General features: G+C 35.7%; 1 protein-coding gene across 1 annotated transcript; it reads right to left on the bottom strand.

The window, feature by feature from the left end:
• Positions 1-1,952: 1,952 nt before the first annotated feature.
• On the bottom strand, positions 1,953-18,294 carry LOC110450693 (catalase-like). Its single transcript, XM_021498325.1, has 12 exons — positions 18,057-18,294; positions 17,564-17,735; positions 12,015-12,125; positions 11,042-11,172; positions 9,778-9,828; positions 8,346-8,525; positions 7,618-7,809; positions 6,433-6,585; positions 5,939-6,077; positions 4,981-5,132; positions 3,592-3,753; positions 1,953-2,944 (listed from the first exon to the last, which is right to left on the bottom strand). Exons 1-11 carry the CDS (start codon positions 18,111-18,113, stop codon positions 3,592-3,594), a joined length of 1,500 nt encoding a protein of 499 aa, XP_021354000.1. The 5' UTR covers positions 18,114-18,294; the 3' UTR covers positions 1,953-2,944.
• Positions 18,295-18,737: the final 443 nt, after the last annotated feature.

The following is an 18,737-nucleotide window of genomic DNA, read 5'->3' as shown; positions in this document are numbered from 1 at the left end:
GGATGATCTTGTTGGGGTTACATAGGTAATCAACAAAGACCATATCGTGGTCAGATAAACCTGGCATTACTGCAGTTCGCTGTTTTTGGTTTGGATTGTTTGTGATCACAAAGTCTAGGGTGTTGTTTACTCTAGTTGGTTCATGGACCGTTTGAGTTAAGTCTGTATCACCAAGAAGATCTAGAAATTGCATGTTGAGTTGAATTTGTTTTGAGAACTCCACTTTCCAGTCAATACCAGAATAGTTAAAATCACCGCCGATTATAAAGGAAGCATTTTTCATTAGAGCTGCTCTTCTGACGGTTACATCAATGCCCTTGGCACTTTGAGTGTCAGATGTTTTCGGGATATAATAGGAACATATGTACAGTGATCTGATGCCCACAATGTCGAGTTTGGCCCGAATGATTTCACAGTCTGAGGAGGGGGATAGAACATCTACCTATGTGCTTATGAAGTCATTGGAGATAGCGATGAGTACACCTCCCCTTCCTTACAACCCTCTGGGGTTTCCTGCCTTTCCGATACATATTGAAATCGGGTGGAAAATATTCAAAGTCTTGGATATTTGGGGTTTAGCAATGATTCTGTGCCAATGTTTTTATCTGGCGTTTTACTGTCTAGTATGTTTGACAAAAACTGTTTCTTATTTTTGATAAATTGAAATTTGATGCTCAATATCCTCACGTTTTTTTTTATTTATATGGTATTTACTTTTCGTTGTAGGAGTTGATGAGTGGATAGGGATGGGGTTCTCAGCATCTATGGAGGTTTACAGTAAGCTATCAAAGGGACAATATATAGCAATACCATGAAGATCAAAAGTGATGGAACTATAGTTTGGCTTGTTGCATTGTATACAATACCAGCTTACCATACTGTCATTGAGATCTTCATATGACTGAGTGTGTATGTTCTGGCAGTCAATATGATACTATTGGTCTCATGATTCACAATAAATGCCTCGATGATCCCATGTCACAGCCTGGTCGCATGAACCACACATGTACTTTTTACTTATCATTACAAGGGCCAGGATTAATTTGACAATATGGCATTATCCTTGAAAACTCGTTAAATTCCTCGTAGTCTACGTCAGAACCATATAAAGCCGTCTCTGCCTACGTAAAGTAGCAACATACCATCCTCGATATCCAGCGGTTACGCTCACTTTCGCTCTCTGCAACCCTGGAATATGTCATAGCAAAATTGAAGGCTCATTGTGCACCACCTTGTGGATGAGAAGAGAAGACTAGTTTGATAATTATTTTGATGTACATAAAAAGCATCTCACGGTCGAATTACGGTAAAATTTATTGGCTTTGAAGTCAGGTGTCGCTCTTTCGTAATCTTAAAAGCACAGATATATCAGCCTGCGACTGGTCAGGTATTTTTCACCCGATACCAATCAATGCAAGCTTGAGCGTCAGTCTTTTAATTCGGGTGTCTGCATTGAATCTCTGTCAGGTTCCATTGTGTTTCCCACAGTGATACATATGACTAACCTTTGTTTTCAGTAGAGGTATAGTGCGTGTACATTGCAAGGAAAATCCAAAACCTAGTTTGAAAAAAGTGTTGTCTTTTAGGGCAAAGATTTAAAACAAATAGAACGATGAGTGTAGCGGAGCTCACTTGGTCTTTATACGTTAAGTCCAAGTGAATAGATATATAGCTCATTTTGTTAGCATGTTCAGATATAGGTCGAAAGTCCTGGGTTCGAATCCCAGTCTTGTCCCGTTTCATTATTTTTATATTGCTCTCTTATTACAGTTAGTGTTATCAATGACAAACATTTTAGGAAAATGAAAACAAATAATAAATGATTATAAATAACAACAGAAATCACTGAACATGTCTTTAACTCAATGCAGTCAACCAGACATAATACATGTACTGGCACAATTGTCAAGATTGACGGTGCAAGTAACCCATAAGAAGAACAACAACTCAAATTCAAATTAAATGCATCATATCTATTGACCATAATTCTTGTTTAATGTCAAATATCATTAATGATCCAATTACATAAATGCATCTAATAATAAATATTTTGAAATCTTTGAGCATTTTCATTCGACAATCAAGTACCATGTGATCACCAGTAAAACAAAGTTTGGTCTGGATGATTCAATTCCTGCATAACAGGCAGAACTTGTATTCACCTGGTGACACGTACCACATTCCGTATTAGCACAATCTAATGCTTGAAATGGATGGCAGGTGATGACATATAGGCGCCAACAGTGATGGTATGGTAAATATATCGTCAACTTCAGGTACACTTATTGGTCGTCAGATGGCACAATGGGTGATTGGGTAGATACATATCTCTATAGATTTTATATTGTATGTAAACTTGTAAACGTCCGGTTAGTAACATTGATATATTGTTAGTAAATAGTAATTAAACTTGTAAATTTCTGCTTACATTGGCTGGGAATTTTTAAGTAAATATCTATGTACAGTTGCAGAGACAAAATTCAACATCTATGCTCTATTCTGAATGAATTTAACACACTGCATTTTGACAATTAGATAGTTTAAAATAAATATACCATAATTTAGGTCCCATTTGTTTTCCTTCAGAATTTTCTCAGTAACAGAATGTTAAGTTTTTCTGTGTAAAAGATTTTCAAAACAATCTTGATAATGAACACATTTTTTTTTATCACACAAATCAATTGAATGATTTCATAAAAAAATCAAAATCTGTGAGTTCCAGATATCGAACCCAGAAATAAAGGACAACATAAACATCCAGGTCAATATATAGGACAACATAAACATCCAGGTCAATATATAGGACAACATAATCATCCAGGTCAACAACTAGGACACTGAAGATGGAACTTTCTTGGTCAATATCCTGATCACTGATTACTTTATATTCCAGTCCTTATAATCCCATCTTTCTGTAGCTGCATGGGCAGATCGACACCCCACACTGAAATATAAAGATGATATGATTAACTTATTTACCTCCTGTCCAATTATTCTTGAATATAAAATGTGAGAGGCGCCTCCCATAGGTATATTTTCAACCCTCCCAAAAAAACTTGTTTGACCTTTGAGGCTTTGACCTTTTAACCCTTTAACCATTTGACCCATATACTATGGTGTTGATATAGAATGAAAGGGCAGCAGGTTTTGTACTGCAGGTATAATTTTTACAACCAAACCAAAGAATCCAGAAAAATAAAATGCAGTCATAGTCTATTGTAGTTTAAAAACTAATTAAGTATTTGATAATTACATCCTTTTATTAAACATGCAATTCCCAATCAAGATGGCCACTTTCATGATGGAAGCAGACATTTAAACTTCTTAAATTTTACCAGGCCAATCGCAAAAGGTATAATGAAACATTTGTCACAATTTCCTGATCAGATGCTGGCTAACCTGTCCTCTGATTGGCCAAAACATTTTTGACATAATCTTTAACTTCATCAGATCAATTCAACCAAATGCTGTACGAATGTTTTTTCATAGCCCTAACTGAATTTTGTTTTGTATTGTCCAGTTCAAATAACAGAAGAAATAGGTGAGCGATACAGGCCGATGGGCTGTTGAGGTTTTGAGAAGATATTATACCTATTTCTTGTAAGAGTTAAGGAGTTTCTGGATGCCCCCTCCGAAGTCGGGATGAACCTGGGTAAAGTTGTGGACCGTTCTTTTCTGAATGAATTCCTGGGCATCCTTCAAGTGACCCGCGATGTTCTCCACCAATCGTTGACGTTCCTCTGGCTTCAACACCTACAAAACAAAGACACTAATTTGTAAAAAAAATAAATTATTAGATTACTTCATTTATATATGATAATGCTCAATGATATAAGATGACATCTTTAATAAGATTCTCCGGTTCGGAAATTTTTATTTTTTTACTTTATACACAATCAGTGTGCATATTTAACATGTTGCAATGTTTCAAGACCTACTGGTCCCTTAGTCAAGTTAGTCAGAGCTTGTGTATAGGCCGATTTTTCTCTGGCCCTGACACCAGACTAAGACATTTTGACAGATAGATGTTTGCCCACACCAGACATCTATCTGTCAAAATGTCTAAGTCTGGTGTCAGGACCAGAGGAAACTCGGGCTAGTTTGTGTATAAAGTAAAACTTTGATATTTGATATAAGATAACAATTTCATAGGTCAGTCCAACCTTGTAATCGGAACAGTTCAGTCCCAATAGGAAATATCTGGATTCCTGAAGTAAGTTAAACAGTTTTTATAAGGGATTAAAACTTTCGAAATATAAGGTTAAATTGACCCGATGCTGGAGATGTATTTAATAGATCAGGGATATTGCTAATGTTTTTCAGATTTTCCGTTACTATCCCACATCCAATGGAAGTTTCTACTAGTTAATACATGATATTGGCTGACCATGACTATTTATGCTACATTTTTCCTGTATATATCTGGAATGTAATGAAAGACCATTTTACTGTAGATTCTATGATCTTTGAGATGGGTGCTCAAATTTAGGATTTTGATAATTATATCTGTTGAGTTTCGCAAAGTTTGGATGAAAACTGTATGGAGAATTATTAAAATATTTTGCTACAATTTTTTCATAAAGGGCGTAAATCCCATAAAACAGATGTATTGAAGAAATGCAAACAAAAGTGTTCAAATTCAGACTGATTATATTCAGAGAAAAAATAAACCTGTCGAAACAAGATTCCCTCTAAAGATAGATGAATTGGATGGACAACCATGCAGTTATTCCAATATCTCCCAATTTCCTTGCAGGAGGAATAATTAAAGCATGGGAAAACATTTGGTGAGTTGAACTCATTCACCCCTAAAGACACATTTGAACTCTTCCAATTGAAAGGTTGGAATAGTTCATCATGAAATTCAGGGGTGAATGAGTTAATTTTGATGACCCGTGCACATGGGTCACCAAATAATCCTGACAATAATCCTGAAAGTGAAGGAGAAAGAATCTTTAACAAACAAAGATGCTGACTGACCTTGTTCCAGAAGAGAGTGACCTGTGAAAAGTTGTCCTCGTCTTTAGTCTCGTATCGTTTGACATCGCCGGCGGGGCAGAAGGAACACTCCAGGTGCTTACTATCGTCTTGTGGGCCGGAGAAACTGTTCGGGAAGTAGTTTGGCCCGTTACCTGGGGAGACATATGCATATATATTTCCATTTGTAAAATTTGTTCTGGTGACAATATGAATACTGTTCTTACACGGGAAATTTTCTTCCACCGTTTAATTTTTCGCCTTTTCTGCACCTCTGTAATAAGGGTGAATTTATCATTAAAACGGATATCAGTATACAACATAACAAACATATTAGTCGAAATATGAGGAGCCAAATCAATGGTGAAAGTTTGACTGGGCTAAGTTTCTCAAAATACAGTAATAATTTAATCTTGCTTGTAACAAGCATTTTCATTGGCTTAAACATTTATGTTATCGGCCCATAACGTAAAAAACGACGTCACCGTTTGTAACGTCGTTTTTGATTGACTGATACAGCAGCGCAATAATTTCTAAGAGAAAAGAGTCCATCAATAAACAGTAGATTAAATTATAAGGATTAACTTGAATATATTTTTCATGTTATGGAGCTAAAGCACAAAAAAACGTAGTGTACTCTCATCATAATCAAGAAATCAAGATGTCACGACCACAGAATTTTGAAGCCAAAATATCCTGGCTGTCGAGTTCCACATATTTAAGTTGTCTGCAATGCATCCAAAATGTCTTGGCTACAGAAATAATTTAACAATGAAAGAACATTTGGGTCCTAACTACAGAGGTTTTGTATTCAAAATCAACGTCTCCTTATTAACTCATTCACCCCTCAAACTCCATAATGAACGGATCCAACCTTTGAATTGGAAGAGTTCAAATGTTTCTGCAGGGGTAAATGAGTTGAAAGCTTAAGTTCTGCAGAATATTAAGATATTATTGCTACCTTGGTTGTCGCCGACACACTGTGGTCCATCACGCTGATAGTTGTTGACCTTCGTGCTGAAGGGACAGTTGACGGCCAGCTGAAGGTAGTTACTGCCCAGTCTGTGTCGGTGGGTGTCCGAGTACGAGAACAGACGACCCTGTAACAACCAATAACACACATTAAGGATCCGGGTATTTGGTAAAGTAATTCATTTCTGAAAAGAAGGATGTTCCGTCTTTTCATATTGCAGAGTTATCTGCTTTTGTGAGCAGGTATTGATTGTTACGTCATTAGTTTGTGTGAGAAAATTACGTCGTTTTCTCAAAAAATGATGACGTTACTCTCACAAAAAATGACGTAACAATCAAGACCTGCTATCATGAGCAGATAACTCTGCAAAACGAAAAGACGAAGGTTAAGGTTCTATATTCCTCACCTATCACCAGGACGATTGTACAGTTCCCACCTTAGTGACCCACCTCTTGGCTACACTGTTCTACATGAAGTCTTACCTGTAACATCTTGTCGGGGCTGGCCTCGATACCTGGAATCATGTGTGCAGGTGAGAATGCAATCTGTTCCACTTCCGCAAAGTAGTTCTTGGGATTTCTGTTCAGTTCCATCTTCCCGACTTGGATCAGAGGGAAATCTTTCTGTGGCCAAACCTAAAACGCACAACAGACATGATTTTTATGTTTAATAGTTCAAGGTGCCCCGAGTGTTTAGGCGTCTGACCGTCTATAATCACTAGTATAGCCCTCCACCACTCGGTCGTGGGTTCCAGGCCTAAGTGGGGCAATTGCCGGCTACTGACCGCAGATCTCTGGTTTTTTTTACTGGTACTCAAGCTTTCCTCCACCATCAACACCTGACATGTCATAGCTGTTAATAGGATGTTAAACACAAACAAACAAACAAACCCCATAATAATAACATTATGATTAATGGAAGTACTTAGACAGTTTCTGATTAAAAATATTAGCATATAAGTATTCTTGTATTGTACCTGGTTAAAACAGTATTGAGTTTGTGTAAATTTATTTGGTATTCATGACAAATGAGTTTAAATAAGTGACCTCTAGCTTCCCAGTCCGCCACTCTACCGATTGAGCTAAAAGGAAATTCCCTCTAGTGTTAAGCTATGCAGTGATTGCAATCGTATGTACACTTAAAATGTTACACTATTTCCCCCTTTTTGAATGTGTTTGCCCTCAATCACCACAGCAAACCAGGTTCTAACTCCCTGTCATCGAAGGGAGGGCAAAGGCCACCAATCGTAACAATGCAGATCCACATATGATCCAACAAACAGTTAAGGAGAGGGTGCTCTTACACGGTTTCTGAAGCAGAAATGTAAAGTTTCAAGGCCAATACTCCTAGAAAATCAGTCACAAGTTCCTTTCTTCACGCACATCTTCATTTGGTATACTTTTACTGTACAAAGTTTTAAAAATATGTAACAAATGGTTAAGGAGAAGTTGCTCTAACAAGGTTATTTGAGCAGAAATGTTTTAAAGTTTCAAGGGTAATAACTCACGAAAAAAGGTTAAATCGTAAATTATTGTCTTCGTGAACATATCTGCATATGACGTTGCAAAAAACATTCAGTTTTGGAGGAGTTGCACTTACGAAGTTCATGGACAGATAAATGGACAGACAATACTGTTCAAGCGGTATGAAAAGCTATAAAAGAATACCTTTGTGAGGTCAAATGGGTTGTATGAGACCTTCTCTGCCTCCTCAAAGGTCATGACCTGGATGTAGACTGTCCATGAGGGGAAGTTCCGGTCTGCGATAGCATTGAACAGATCCCGGATTGCGTAGTCGGGGTCAGTCATGGACAGCTCTGCGGCCTGGTCAGCCGTCAGGTTCTTGACGCCCTGGTCAGTCTGTCAAATTACATCAAATGACATGAACAGTGGTATAGACATGCAGTGTCTAATTATTACTGTAAAAGAGGACATTTTCGGGGTGTGAAAATGCTCTTGTTTTTCGTGTTGAGTAAATTTGGACAAAAAAATGAATATAAATTTATATGATTATGAAAACTATGGATATATAAGAGTATGTCGTTTTTAGAAGCAATGCCAACAAAAAAAAAAAAAAAGGTTTACGCTGCAATCAGGTTAAACAGTGATAACGTGAACACACGAGAACTTCCACTTCTACAGTTATCAAATTTCATCTCATATAAAAGTACAGATTTTAAGCTGGTTTCCCCCTCAAAATAATTTTGTGTATGTTCCTTTTGGACATATTGAATTATTAAACTGTGTTGTTCGGTTATAATTCTTTTTTCCTAGCTCTATCTGCAACATTATCCTTGATCTATATTATATGAAAGGTAATTTGGGCATGCATACATCAAATTTAACCAATGTTTCAAAATCCTCAACATATCAATATATTATACATATACGTTTACCTTAAAGTGGAATTTGCAGTATACAGGCTTGCCTTCTCCATTGACCATCTTGAAGGTGTGACTCCCATACCCGTTCATTTTTCGGAAGCCGTCGGGTGTTCCTCGGTCGGAGAACAGGAAGGACACTTGGTGGGTGGTCTCGGGCCGCAGGGAGATGAAATCCCAGAACATGTCAGGGTCCTAGTCAAACAAAAAGTTATATGATATACAAGTACAGCAAATACAATATACAGGTAGTTAGAGCAAATACAACGTACAGGTACATCAAATACAATATACAGGTACAGCAAATATAATACACAGGTAGTAGAGCAAATACAATGTACAGCAAATACAATATACAGGTAGTAGAGCAAATACAACGTACAGGTACAGCAAATATAATATACAGGCAGTAGAGGAAATACAACGTACAGGTACAGCAAATACAATATACAGGTACAGAAAATATAATATACAGGTACAGCAAATACAATATACAGGTACAGCAAATATAATATACAGGTACAGCAAATACAATATACAGGTAGCTAGAGCAAATACAACGTACAGGTACAGCAAATACAACGTACAGGTAGTAGAGCAAATACAATATACAGGTACAGCAAATACAATATACAGGTAGTAGAGCAAATACAACGTACAGGTACAGCAAATATAATTTACAGTACTATGTTTATTGGTAGATATTTTTACAGATACACATTTGTATGCAGGTAGGTACATTGTATAAACAAAAAAATCAGTATATACAGCAAATATTTATAATTAAGGTACAGTGTGCAATAGGATGTATCTCACCTACAAATATACAAAGATGGGTACCTTGAATTTAAAATACATGTTTTCAGATAACATTCTATTATCACAAAATTTAACGTCTATTTTGAATTGTTGATATTGCCAAGAGGTTTTTTTTATGTTAATTTTTGGAATGTGATTTTTGTCCCAATTTGCGATGAACATATACCTCTATGGAAGAAAATTTTCGGGAGTAAACTGCAAATTTTGGGAATAAGGCATGAATATGAAACATGGTACTGTAACTTCAGTTAGGGTATAAATATGGAGCCCTTATAATTGTCCCCTAAAATCCCCAGAAAAAGCCCTGATATCAGTTAGTTAGATCACATTTTATGCCAGTTACATAAATGTATCAAATAATTTTTCAGCTAAACAAAATGATTGTAAGACATCAGATGCCCATGCTGCCAGGTTAACTCAGCATAATTGTGCGACAATTTTTCTATAAATAACATGTGCAGAATGAAAGCCCTGCCAAAAGAAACAGAGAAAATTGTTAAACCCATTCACCCCTTAAGACACATTTGAACTCTTCCAATTCAAAGGTTGGAATAGTTCATTTTTAAATTTTAGGGGTGAATGAGTTAAAAATATTCTTAATAAAACCGGAGTTAAAACGGGAACATACCTTCAGATGGGTCTGTGGATTTCTCTTCTGTGTGTGGATAAAACTGGGGAACTGGAATAAAGGAAGTGAGAAAAGCATGTAAATATTTTATATTTTCAAATATACTAATTATGACGCGCTACATTTTACATCAAATTTTGAGAACTGTCATTATAATTAAGCAGGATTTTATTTTTTGTTTCGTTAAATTAATTTAAAAGATTTTAAACAGACACAAGGTTTAGCATGGAAAGCGTAGAATTCACTTAAACCATAAAGCAAGTAGCAAGGTACCTAAACAGTATTAACTACTGTCACTACATCGGTAAACATTCGCTCAATAATCGACCTTCACCGGTAAAATCCATATTCGCCTATTGTAAATATCGCCCTTCACATGTAGTTCCTATATAAAGTATGCTGAGTACTAAACTTCAATGTCTCTAGAAATTACCCGTTATTGTGGATGGCGAAAATAAAAAGCGAAAAGTAAAGTGTGTCGAAACTCTCTCGATATGTATAGTTTGTCTCACCTACACGTATAATACCATTCTTGAATCTTTGCTGCAGTTTAATTTTGCCTTTTTTGCACTCCGTAATGNTATACATAGTAATTAAATGTGAAGGGTGAGTTTAGTACGTTCTATTGTGTGAACATGGATTTTATCGTTAAAGGACGAAAAATGTGACTTGGCGAACATTTCCCGGTATACAATATGTCAAAGTATTTTCATGCAACATGAGATTTTCTTTTTCCAATGCCACACTCCCTCTCCATTCATGATACAAATCCATATGGGTCACTACAGTTGAACTAGCCCTTGAATGTTAGGGCTAATGAAAATTTCAATTATCTTAAAACTATGGAACTAAAGGTTGGAATACTAAAACTGTTCATAATCTGCATGTGGATTCGTAAAATATTATATTGTAACATAACTCTGGATATCCATTAGTTATTTTCATGCATGCAAATAATAGGGGACTAAATTGATATTGTTGAGGGTTCTGAATGGTTTGTACCAAAGATACAGGAAAACAAAAATCGTAAAACTAGTACTAATTATGGGTATACCCCGACCCTGCGAACCAAAAATAGGGGACTCAATTAATATTTTTGAAGGTTCTTAATGGATCTTGCCAAAGTTGCAGGAAAATCCCTGACAAAAATCGGCGAAGGAGGTCAGCAATAGTGGGTCAGAGGTCAGACCTCTCCCCCTGCTATGATGAGGTTTATAGATTAACAGTTAATGCTGATTATGATAGCATACACAATGCAACCTACAAATATGGGGTCACGGATGAAGAAGATTGGTGTATTGTTGCCGACCAGATCCCAATTTCCTTCCTCAGTATAAAATTTTACGGCAAATCCACGAGGATCACGCGCGGTGTCAGCGGACCCACTTTCACCTCCTACAAATCACAAAAGCATTTTAGTTTCAATGATGTATTTTTTATAAAATATACTTACATATAAGATAACTCCAATAATTCTCTTGTTATCATAACAAGGGCCTTTTACCAGTAAATGATCTATTAAATTATGGTGACCTTGGAACTAAAATGGGTCGAGCAATGGCGTCTAATTTTTTTATCATGAGGATGCTTCAGTGATAAGCTTAAGTTCAGGTCACTTAATTGAAATATGAAATTCTTTCTACATTAAAAGTGTGTCAATACAAAAAATGCTTCTTTTTATTCAGTTAATTTCAAGTCTTCTTGAATCTTTTACTTAAAACCAGGAATAATCTTGTGTGAAAAAAAAGCCTAAAAAACAATGCTTGTTATACACTGGATTCATTAAGAGCCTTCATTATTATTACATATACACTAAGGAAATTACTTTTTGTGAAATTTGACAGTTTATGTAAAACCTTAATATACTGTCCCTAATTTAAACAGCGAAACCTCAACATGATGTCCCCCATTGAATATAATGCCCTTCATTTATACAGTAAATCTCTCATTCATATAGTAAATATATTGATCCTAATTTATAGAGTAAAACCTCATTTTTTACAGTAAAAGTAAAACCTCAATATACCGCTCCTCATTTATTACAATTAAATTCTCTACCACATTACCACCAACATATTTCAAGATTTTTTCTTTTCTTATTTCTTGACTAATTCCACTGCAATTTACCTTGATTATATATTGTCAAACTCAAATGTAATGCCAAAATTTCACAGGAGAAATGGCAGTTTACCTTTCACTGAAATGATATTCTGCTTATAGTTCAATGATAGACGTACCGACTGTTGAGAAACGGATGCCGACTGGCGTCTTCTTGCCCACGGACTCAAACAGCTTGGCCTTACAGTACTTTGTGATGTCGTGGGTTACCTCAAAGGTTCCAAAGGCACCTGAAAATAGAGTGTAAAAACTCAACATAAATAAAAATGTCCATGTACATGCCTTTACATAACATTATAACAGACATAACGGATTTAAAATTTCTCATTGAGACTTATACAGAGTTATCTCCCCCAACAGGATCATGTAGCTGCTACCCGAGTCAGACATTTTCTTGAAGATACTGATCTGTAACAATGTGACATTGATATTAGTGTAACAGTAGAAAGAGAAATACAACGGCCAGACCGGTGTTCAAACCCGGGACCTTCCGAACTCTAGATGCACACTCGATCTATTGAGCTACCTAGCTGGTCGCCGATGATCGACCCAGTCCAGTTCCGCTATATCCCTCCCTTCTTTTTCTCAGTCTTCGCACCCAATGACAACACTATTTACACATCCAGGTTGGGGTATCCCCTACATGTAGCTGCGATAACGTAGCTTCTGACGACGAGACATTTTTTTTTTATATATATATTGCGTCGTAGAGGAGGCTGGGTATTAATATTAGTACTAGTATCCCCTAGCTAAGCATTAATCCAAGGCTTTAAACGAGGGTTGTTAAGCTCCCCAATTTTGTAACAGGTGGAAGAGAAACATGCAATGGACGGAACGGGATTCAAACTCGGGACCTTCTGAACTCTGGACGAACGCATTGCCAATTGAGCTACCTGGTCTCCGATCATCGACCCAGTCAATTTCTTATGAATAAGTAATCAAAGGACTTGCAATTTATAATAGCCATAACAATTTATCATGCATTGCTTTTGACTTTTTCATTACCATGGGATTTTTTTGTATGATTAATACTTATTGGGGTTTATTCCTGGTCCAGGTATTGATTGTTACGTCATTGGTTTGTGTGAGAAAATGACGTCGTTTTCTCAAAAATTGATGACGTTACTCTCACAAACAAATGACGTAACAACCAATACCTGCTCTGAAGAGCAGATAACTCTGCAATACGCAAAGACGGAATACGTATATATACAGTATATTTTGTGTTTTCACAATTGGTACTGAATGTGAATTCTTGTTTTGTTTAAGTTTTGAGTTTTTTCAAAAGCTACTACAGTCATACGACAACAACAGTTATCCCCCTGTCATCTGGTAAACATGATGACGTCAGCTAGCAACGAGTCGGTGCTTAACTCATTCACCCCTAAACTTTCACAATGAACTATTCCAACCTTTAAATTGGAAGAGTTCAAATGTGTATTCAGGGGTGAGTGAGTCAATACAATATTTTGCGCCATATGGTAGATATTGGACTTGTGATAGTCACTAAAATAACATAAAATGCATACTGAATGAATCATATGATGCATAATGAATATATAATACCATAAAAATATCAGTCCATAATATGCATGTGATACTAGGCTTTAAATATTTTGAATTGTATGGCATGCTTTTTTTTTTTTTTTTACAAAATCGTGCAGACTGTTTGCTTTCGTAAATGTCTAAAGCACTGCAAATACAGAAATGTGACATAACAGGGGGAGAAGAATTTTAAATGACCCTGACTGAGACATGATGAATTCATACCGTAGCTTTCCGATCCCTTTGATATCGTAAAACATTAACACATGTACCAGTATGTAGCTATCATGTTGTCCTAAAAATAACGTGAGAATGTGCGACATCAAAAGATGTCATTTGAAATAAAAACAGGGAATTCGCAGGTAATCAGATCACGTTTCTGCCCTTTAAGAGATATTCTCGGCCTCGGGTGAGAGTCTCACTAATGCATTAACAAGTGTTAATTCAATGTCACCCTGTGACTGAGGATGCATAACACAGATCGAACACGGTATACTCACTGGTACCTGATTGTGACAGCTGACACCCATAACTTTATGACTGCTCTGGTGAATGGTATCTACTTAATGTACTTATTTAAGTCTGTCTTAATGTAAAAATACTGTAAGATCTCGTAAAATCTCGTAAAATCGGTTTGGATGACTTAAAGATTGTTAAAATTTAACCCACTCACCCCTAAAGTCAAATCTGGAGCTTACCCAATCAAAGACTGGGCAAGTCCAGTTAAGATATGTAGGGGTGTACGATGAGAAAATGTTGGTTACAGTTTATCTGGGGTCCAAAGAATTTTCTGTTTCGGAGAAACTACTAAGTAAACTGGCATGTCTTCCATTTTATTCTTAAAATTACTATACAGTTAAATGTCAACCATATCATTTACAACCCGTTCCTATTTTCTAGCCCTCGTTGTACCTTGCATGATTGTCGAGTAAACTACAAGCTCCTAACTTGTTCAACCAATAAATAACCCGTCGCACTTTCATGTCGTAATTCTATTACAATGACAGATTTATGATCTTCTATTTCCTCATACACTTTATAACCAGAACTTCCTCAGGTTGTGAATACATAATACAACATTCCCAATGATACTGTCAAATTCTGGTAGCGATTGTCAAGTAACAATTAAACATATTATACTCCACCTAACTCAAACAAACGTGATCATTACCTCAACAATCAGTGGTTTTGAACTTCTGTCTAAACCAAACATCACTAAATTATAAGTTTACAATAAAATCTGTCTAAACCAAACATCACTAAATTACAAGTTTACAATGAAACCTGTCTAAACCAAACAACACTAGAACACAAGTTTACAGGGAAACCTGTCTAAACCCAACATCACTAGAATACAAGTTTACGGTGAAACCTGTCTAAACCAAACATCACTAGATTAAAAGTTTACAATGAAACCTGTCTAAACCAAACATCACTAGATTATAAGTTTACAATGAAACCTGTCTAAACCAAACATCACTAGAATACAAGTTTACAGTGAAATCTGTCTATACCAAACATCACTAGATTACAAGTGTACAGTGAAACCTGTCTAAACCAATCATCACTAGATTATAAGTTTACAGTGAAACCTGTCTAAACCAAACATCACTAGAATACCAGTTTACAGTGAAACCTGTCTAAACCAAACATCACTAGAATACAAGTTTACAGTGAAACCTGTCTAAACCAAACAACACTAGAACACAAGTTTACAGAAACCTGTCTAAACCAAACATCACTAGATTATAAGTTTACAGTGAAACCTGTCTAAACCAAACATCACTAGAATACAGGTTTACAGTGAAACCTGTCTATACCAAACATCACTAGATTACAAGTTTACAGTGAAACCTGTCTATACCAAACATCACTAGATTACAAGTTTACAGTGAAACCTGTCTATACCAAACATCACTAGATTACAGGTGTACAGTGAAACCTGTCTATACCAAACATCACTAGATTACAAGTGTACAGTGAACCCTGTCTAAACCAAACATCACTAGAATACAAGTTTACGGTGAAACCTGTCTAAACCAAACATCCCTAGAATACAAGTTTACAGTAAAACCTGTCAAACCAAACATCACTAGAATACAAGTTTACAGTGAACCCTGACTAAACCAATCATCACTAGAATACAAGTTTACATTGAAACCTGTCTAAATCAAACATCACTAGATTATAAGTTTACAATGAACCCTGTCTAAACCAAACATCGCTAGAATACAAGTTTACATTGAAACCTGTCTAAACCAATCATCACTAGAATACAAGTTTACAGTGCAACCTGGCTCTGTAAATCAAACATTTCTAAAACAGTTTTCTTTCTTGTAGAATATTGATTTTGAAAAAACCTTTTATGAAATTTGTTCCTTGAAGAATTTACTGAAAACTGATTTTATTAGTCTGTATCATATTTCACAATACAAAGTGTTTTAAATCACCATTCAGGGTATAGAAATCTGGAGTAGTGTACATGTACACAGCGAGTCGAGAGGCGGAGCCAGGACCTCGTCCTATATAATACTCTCTGCTCTGCTGATTACAGTTAATGTCCATGAATTTCGCTGTCATTATTTTCTATCTACGTCATTGTGTATTGTCACCCTAAGCATCTAGTGTTACCGAAACGCAACCAGTAGCACAAAAATAACTTTATGGTTTTATCTGTGTATAAATCAAAAACATACAGTGTACTACAATAAATTTCCATAAACTTCACAAAACAATGTCCGCTTTTAAACAAATATTGGCAAAGGTGAATAAGCCCATTTTACTCTTTGTTAGGTGGAAAAAGAAAAATGAATATTTCAGCCAACAGAACTAGCGTTTTTAATCAGAACACACATAATATATTATGGTGAGAGACGAGGCTAGTACTTAGCTGTGTTTCAGCTATCCCGACCTGCCCTAGATTTTCCTGCCGACCGTAGAACAGTTCATCACCTACTTTTATCCAAGATTATTATATTAGCCAGGCAAATCTCACAATTACTCCTTAAAACTGTTCTTGGAGTCCGAACCCATTAATTCTTGACCACTAAAAAGCCATGTTAGTGTGTGGAAATGCATTGTAAAATTGCTTATAAAGCATGATATTGATCCATTAAAAAAAAACCACCACAATACTGACCTACCACGACCTACCCTGTTACATGAAACACACATAATTTTTTTCTGGCCTCTAAAATCAACTGAAAACGATTCCTCTTTAGGCCATCCTTAAAAAAAGTGTTTGTTTGCAGTTTCCATGCTTAATATTTTTTTTCAAGTGATAGATTAGATTTTTTCTATTAAAAATGGATTATCTCTATATAAAAATCTTAAGTTTCAGTGATTTTTAAGAAAGAAAAACATTTTTATACAAAAAGTCTCCAAAAAGGTTTGAGTAGGTGGCAATTTTAGTGAGTCGGTCGGGAAAAGACAAACAAACATTTTTTAAGTATGGCGTTATCTGTTTGGGTATTTATGGGATAGTGATGAAAAAGTCGATGTTTTATATGATTTAAGGCTATCGAACTGTATAGATGGTTACTTCACTATCTATCAATGTACACGTATCAGCTATCAAAAGACATCTATATGTAATATATATATATTTGATAGACGAGGACCATGTCTGTACGTATGAGGCTGTATATATTTGTTATCAACAATGCAACCTTTCTGTACAGGTAAGCATGTGATACGAATCAAAAGTCAATGTCCCATTTTACACTGTACCTACTGATCTTTACGGACAGGTAGCCAGGATTCTGCATTTTGTATTTCGTTATTTTTTTTTATCCTGTAAACAAAATTCACTCAATCGTGACACAGAAAGAAAAAGGTATTCTACATATTTTATAAAGTAACAAGTTGTGGATATTTTATTACGCTTTCAGTGATCTTGACGTTTGATAATTCTAAATGGCCTAATTTTTTGCTGTCACTTTTAAAATTCCATGCCCCATTTTTAGCCAAGTGCTGGTAAATTAATTCATATTTTTTCTGTCATAGACACAATATAAACACACGAAAATAAATGCCTGCTTGCCTATTTTTGTTGGTGTAACATTAAACGGACATATAATTTTGATTGGTGTAAGAATAAATCGGGTAAGCTGAGGACACTGACCTCCCCCCTTGGCGTGGACGACTCGTTCTGGGATGCGCTCCCTGTTGAAGTGGGCCATCTCATCTGTGAAGGTGAAGTCCTGAATAAGGACAGGCCCTCGTGGTCCAGCGGTCAGTGTGGCCGTCTTGGTGCCCACTGGGGCACCTGTTCCTGTGGTCAGCACATCTGCTTTCTGCAAAAAGCAGCAGTTAAATTCTGGTGAACAAATTGATTTAACAGATTGCACTGCTAGTTTTGAGTGAATATGAAGATCCATGAATTTCATCAAATCTTATTTCATTTATTAATTTATATATTAAATTCATTTATGTTTTCCATATATCATATATGTTAAATTAAAAAAAATGAGTAACCAGATTTACATGACATCTCTAAAGAACTCACAAACTTAAGTCAGGGCTATACCGACCAATGTACTATAATACACACATATTTACAGTTGACTTTACGACTGAAGTACCTAATGTCTTTTATAGTTTATACTAAAACATACCGATTGTGCTTTCTTGAATTCGTCCAGTTGATTCGCGGCTTTGTCTCTGTTTGCCATCTTTGCTAGATCCTGTCAGCTGCGTATTACGTCCCCGAGTTCCTAGAGTGTCTACCTAGAGTGTCGTAGTCCACAGTGATAAAAGTTTAATCACACCTATAGCTATACGGCTAGGTTATGTGCTATTTTTAGTTACCTACAATACACAAATGCATCTGTCGTAATAGGATCGACTGTCATTCATCCACTGCAGGGTCTCAAGTTTAAGGCAGACAGACAGGATGTCTTATTAATATATCTCAGCTTACAAAAATATTGTTACATATTTTTTTCTCAATATAAATTCATATGTATCTATAAATAATGTATAGTTAATAGCATGTATACATACAGACTAGAAAATCAACATTGACAAATATAGTGGATAATTGCCATACACATGTATATAAACTGTATATGTATAAAAAAATAATTAAGACTTCATATTTAAACAATACAAAGTCTTCATAAGATGAAACTATCTTCAGTTATATCGTATATATATTTATATGACTTTGCGATAAACTATGCAATGTCATCTAAATTTGAGTTTAATCACATGTCACTTGCAGTTCAAATGCAGACATTGGTTTTATTTATAAGTTAGTTTTTAAAAGAATACATATACTAATTCATCCTAATATG

The sequence above is a fragment of the Mizuhopecten yessoensis genome, unplaced genomic scaffold (assembly GCF_002113885.1).
Source record: "Mizuhopecten yessoensis strain PY_sf001 unplaced genomic scaffold, ASM211388v2 scaffold5459, whole genome shotgun sequence".
Classification (NCBI taxonomy): Eukaryota; Metazoa; Mollusca; class Bivalvia; order Pectinida; family Pectinidae; genus Mizuhopecten; species Mizuhopecten yessoensis.
Note: the sequence above shows the minus strand (reverse complement) of the source record. Positions and strands in the feature narration are given on the sequence as shown.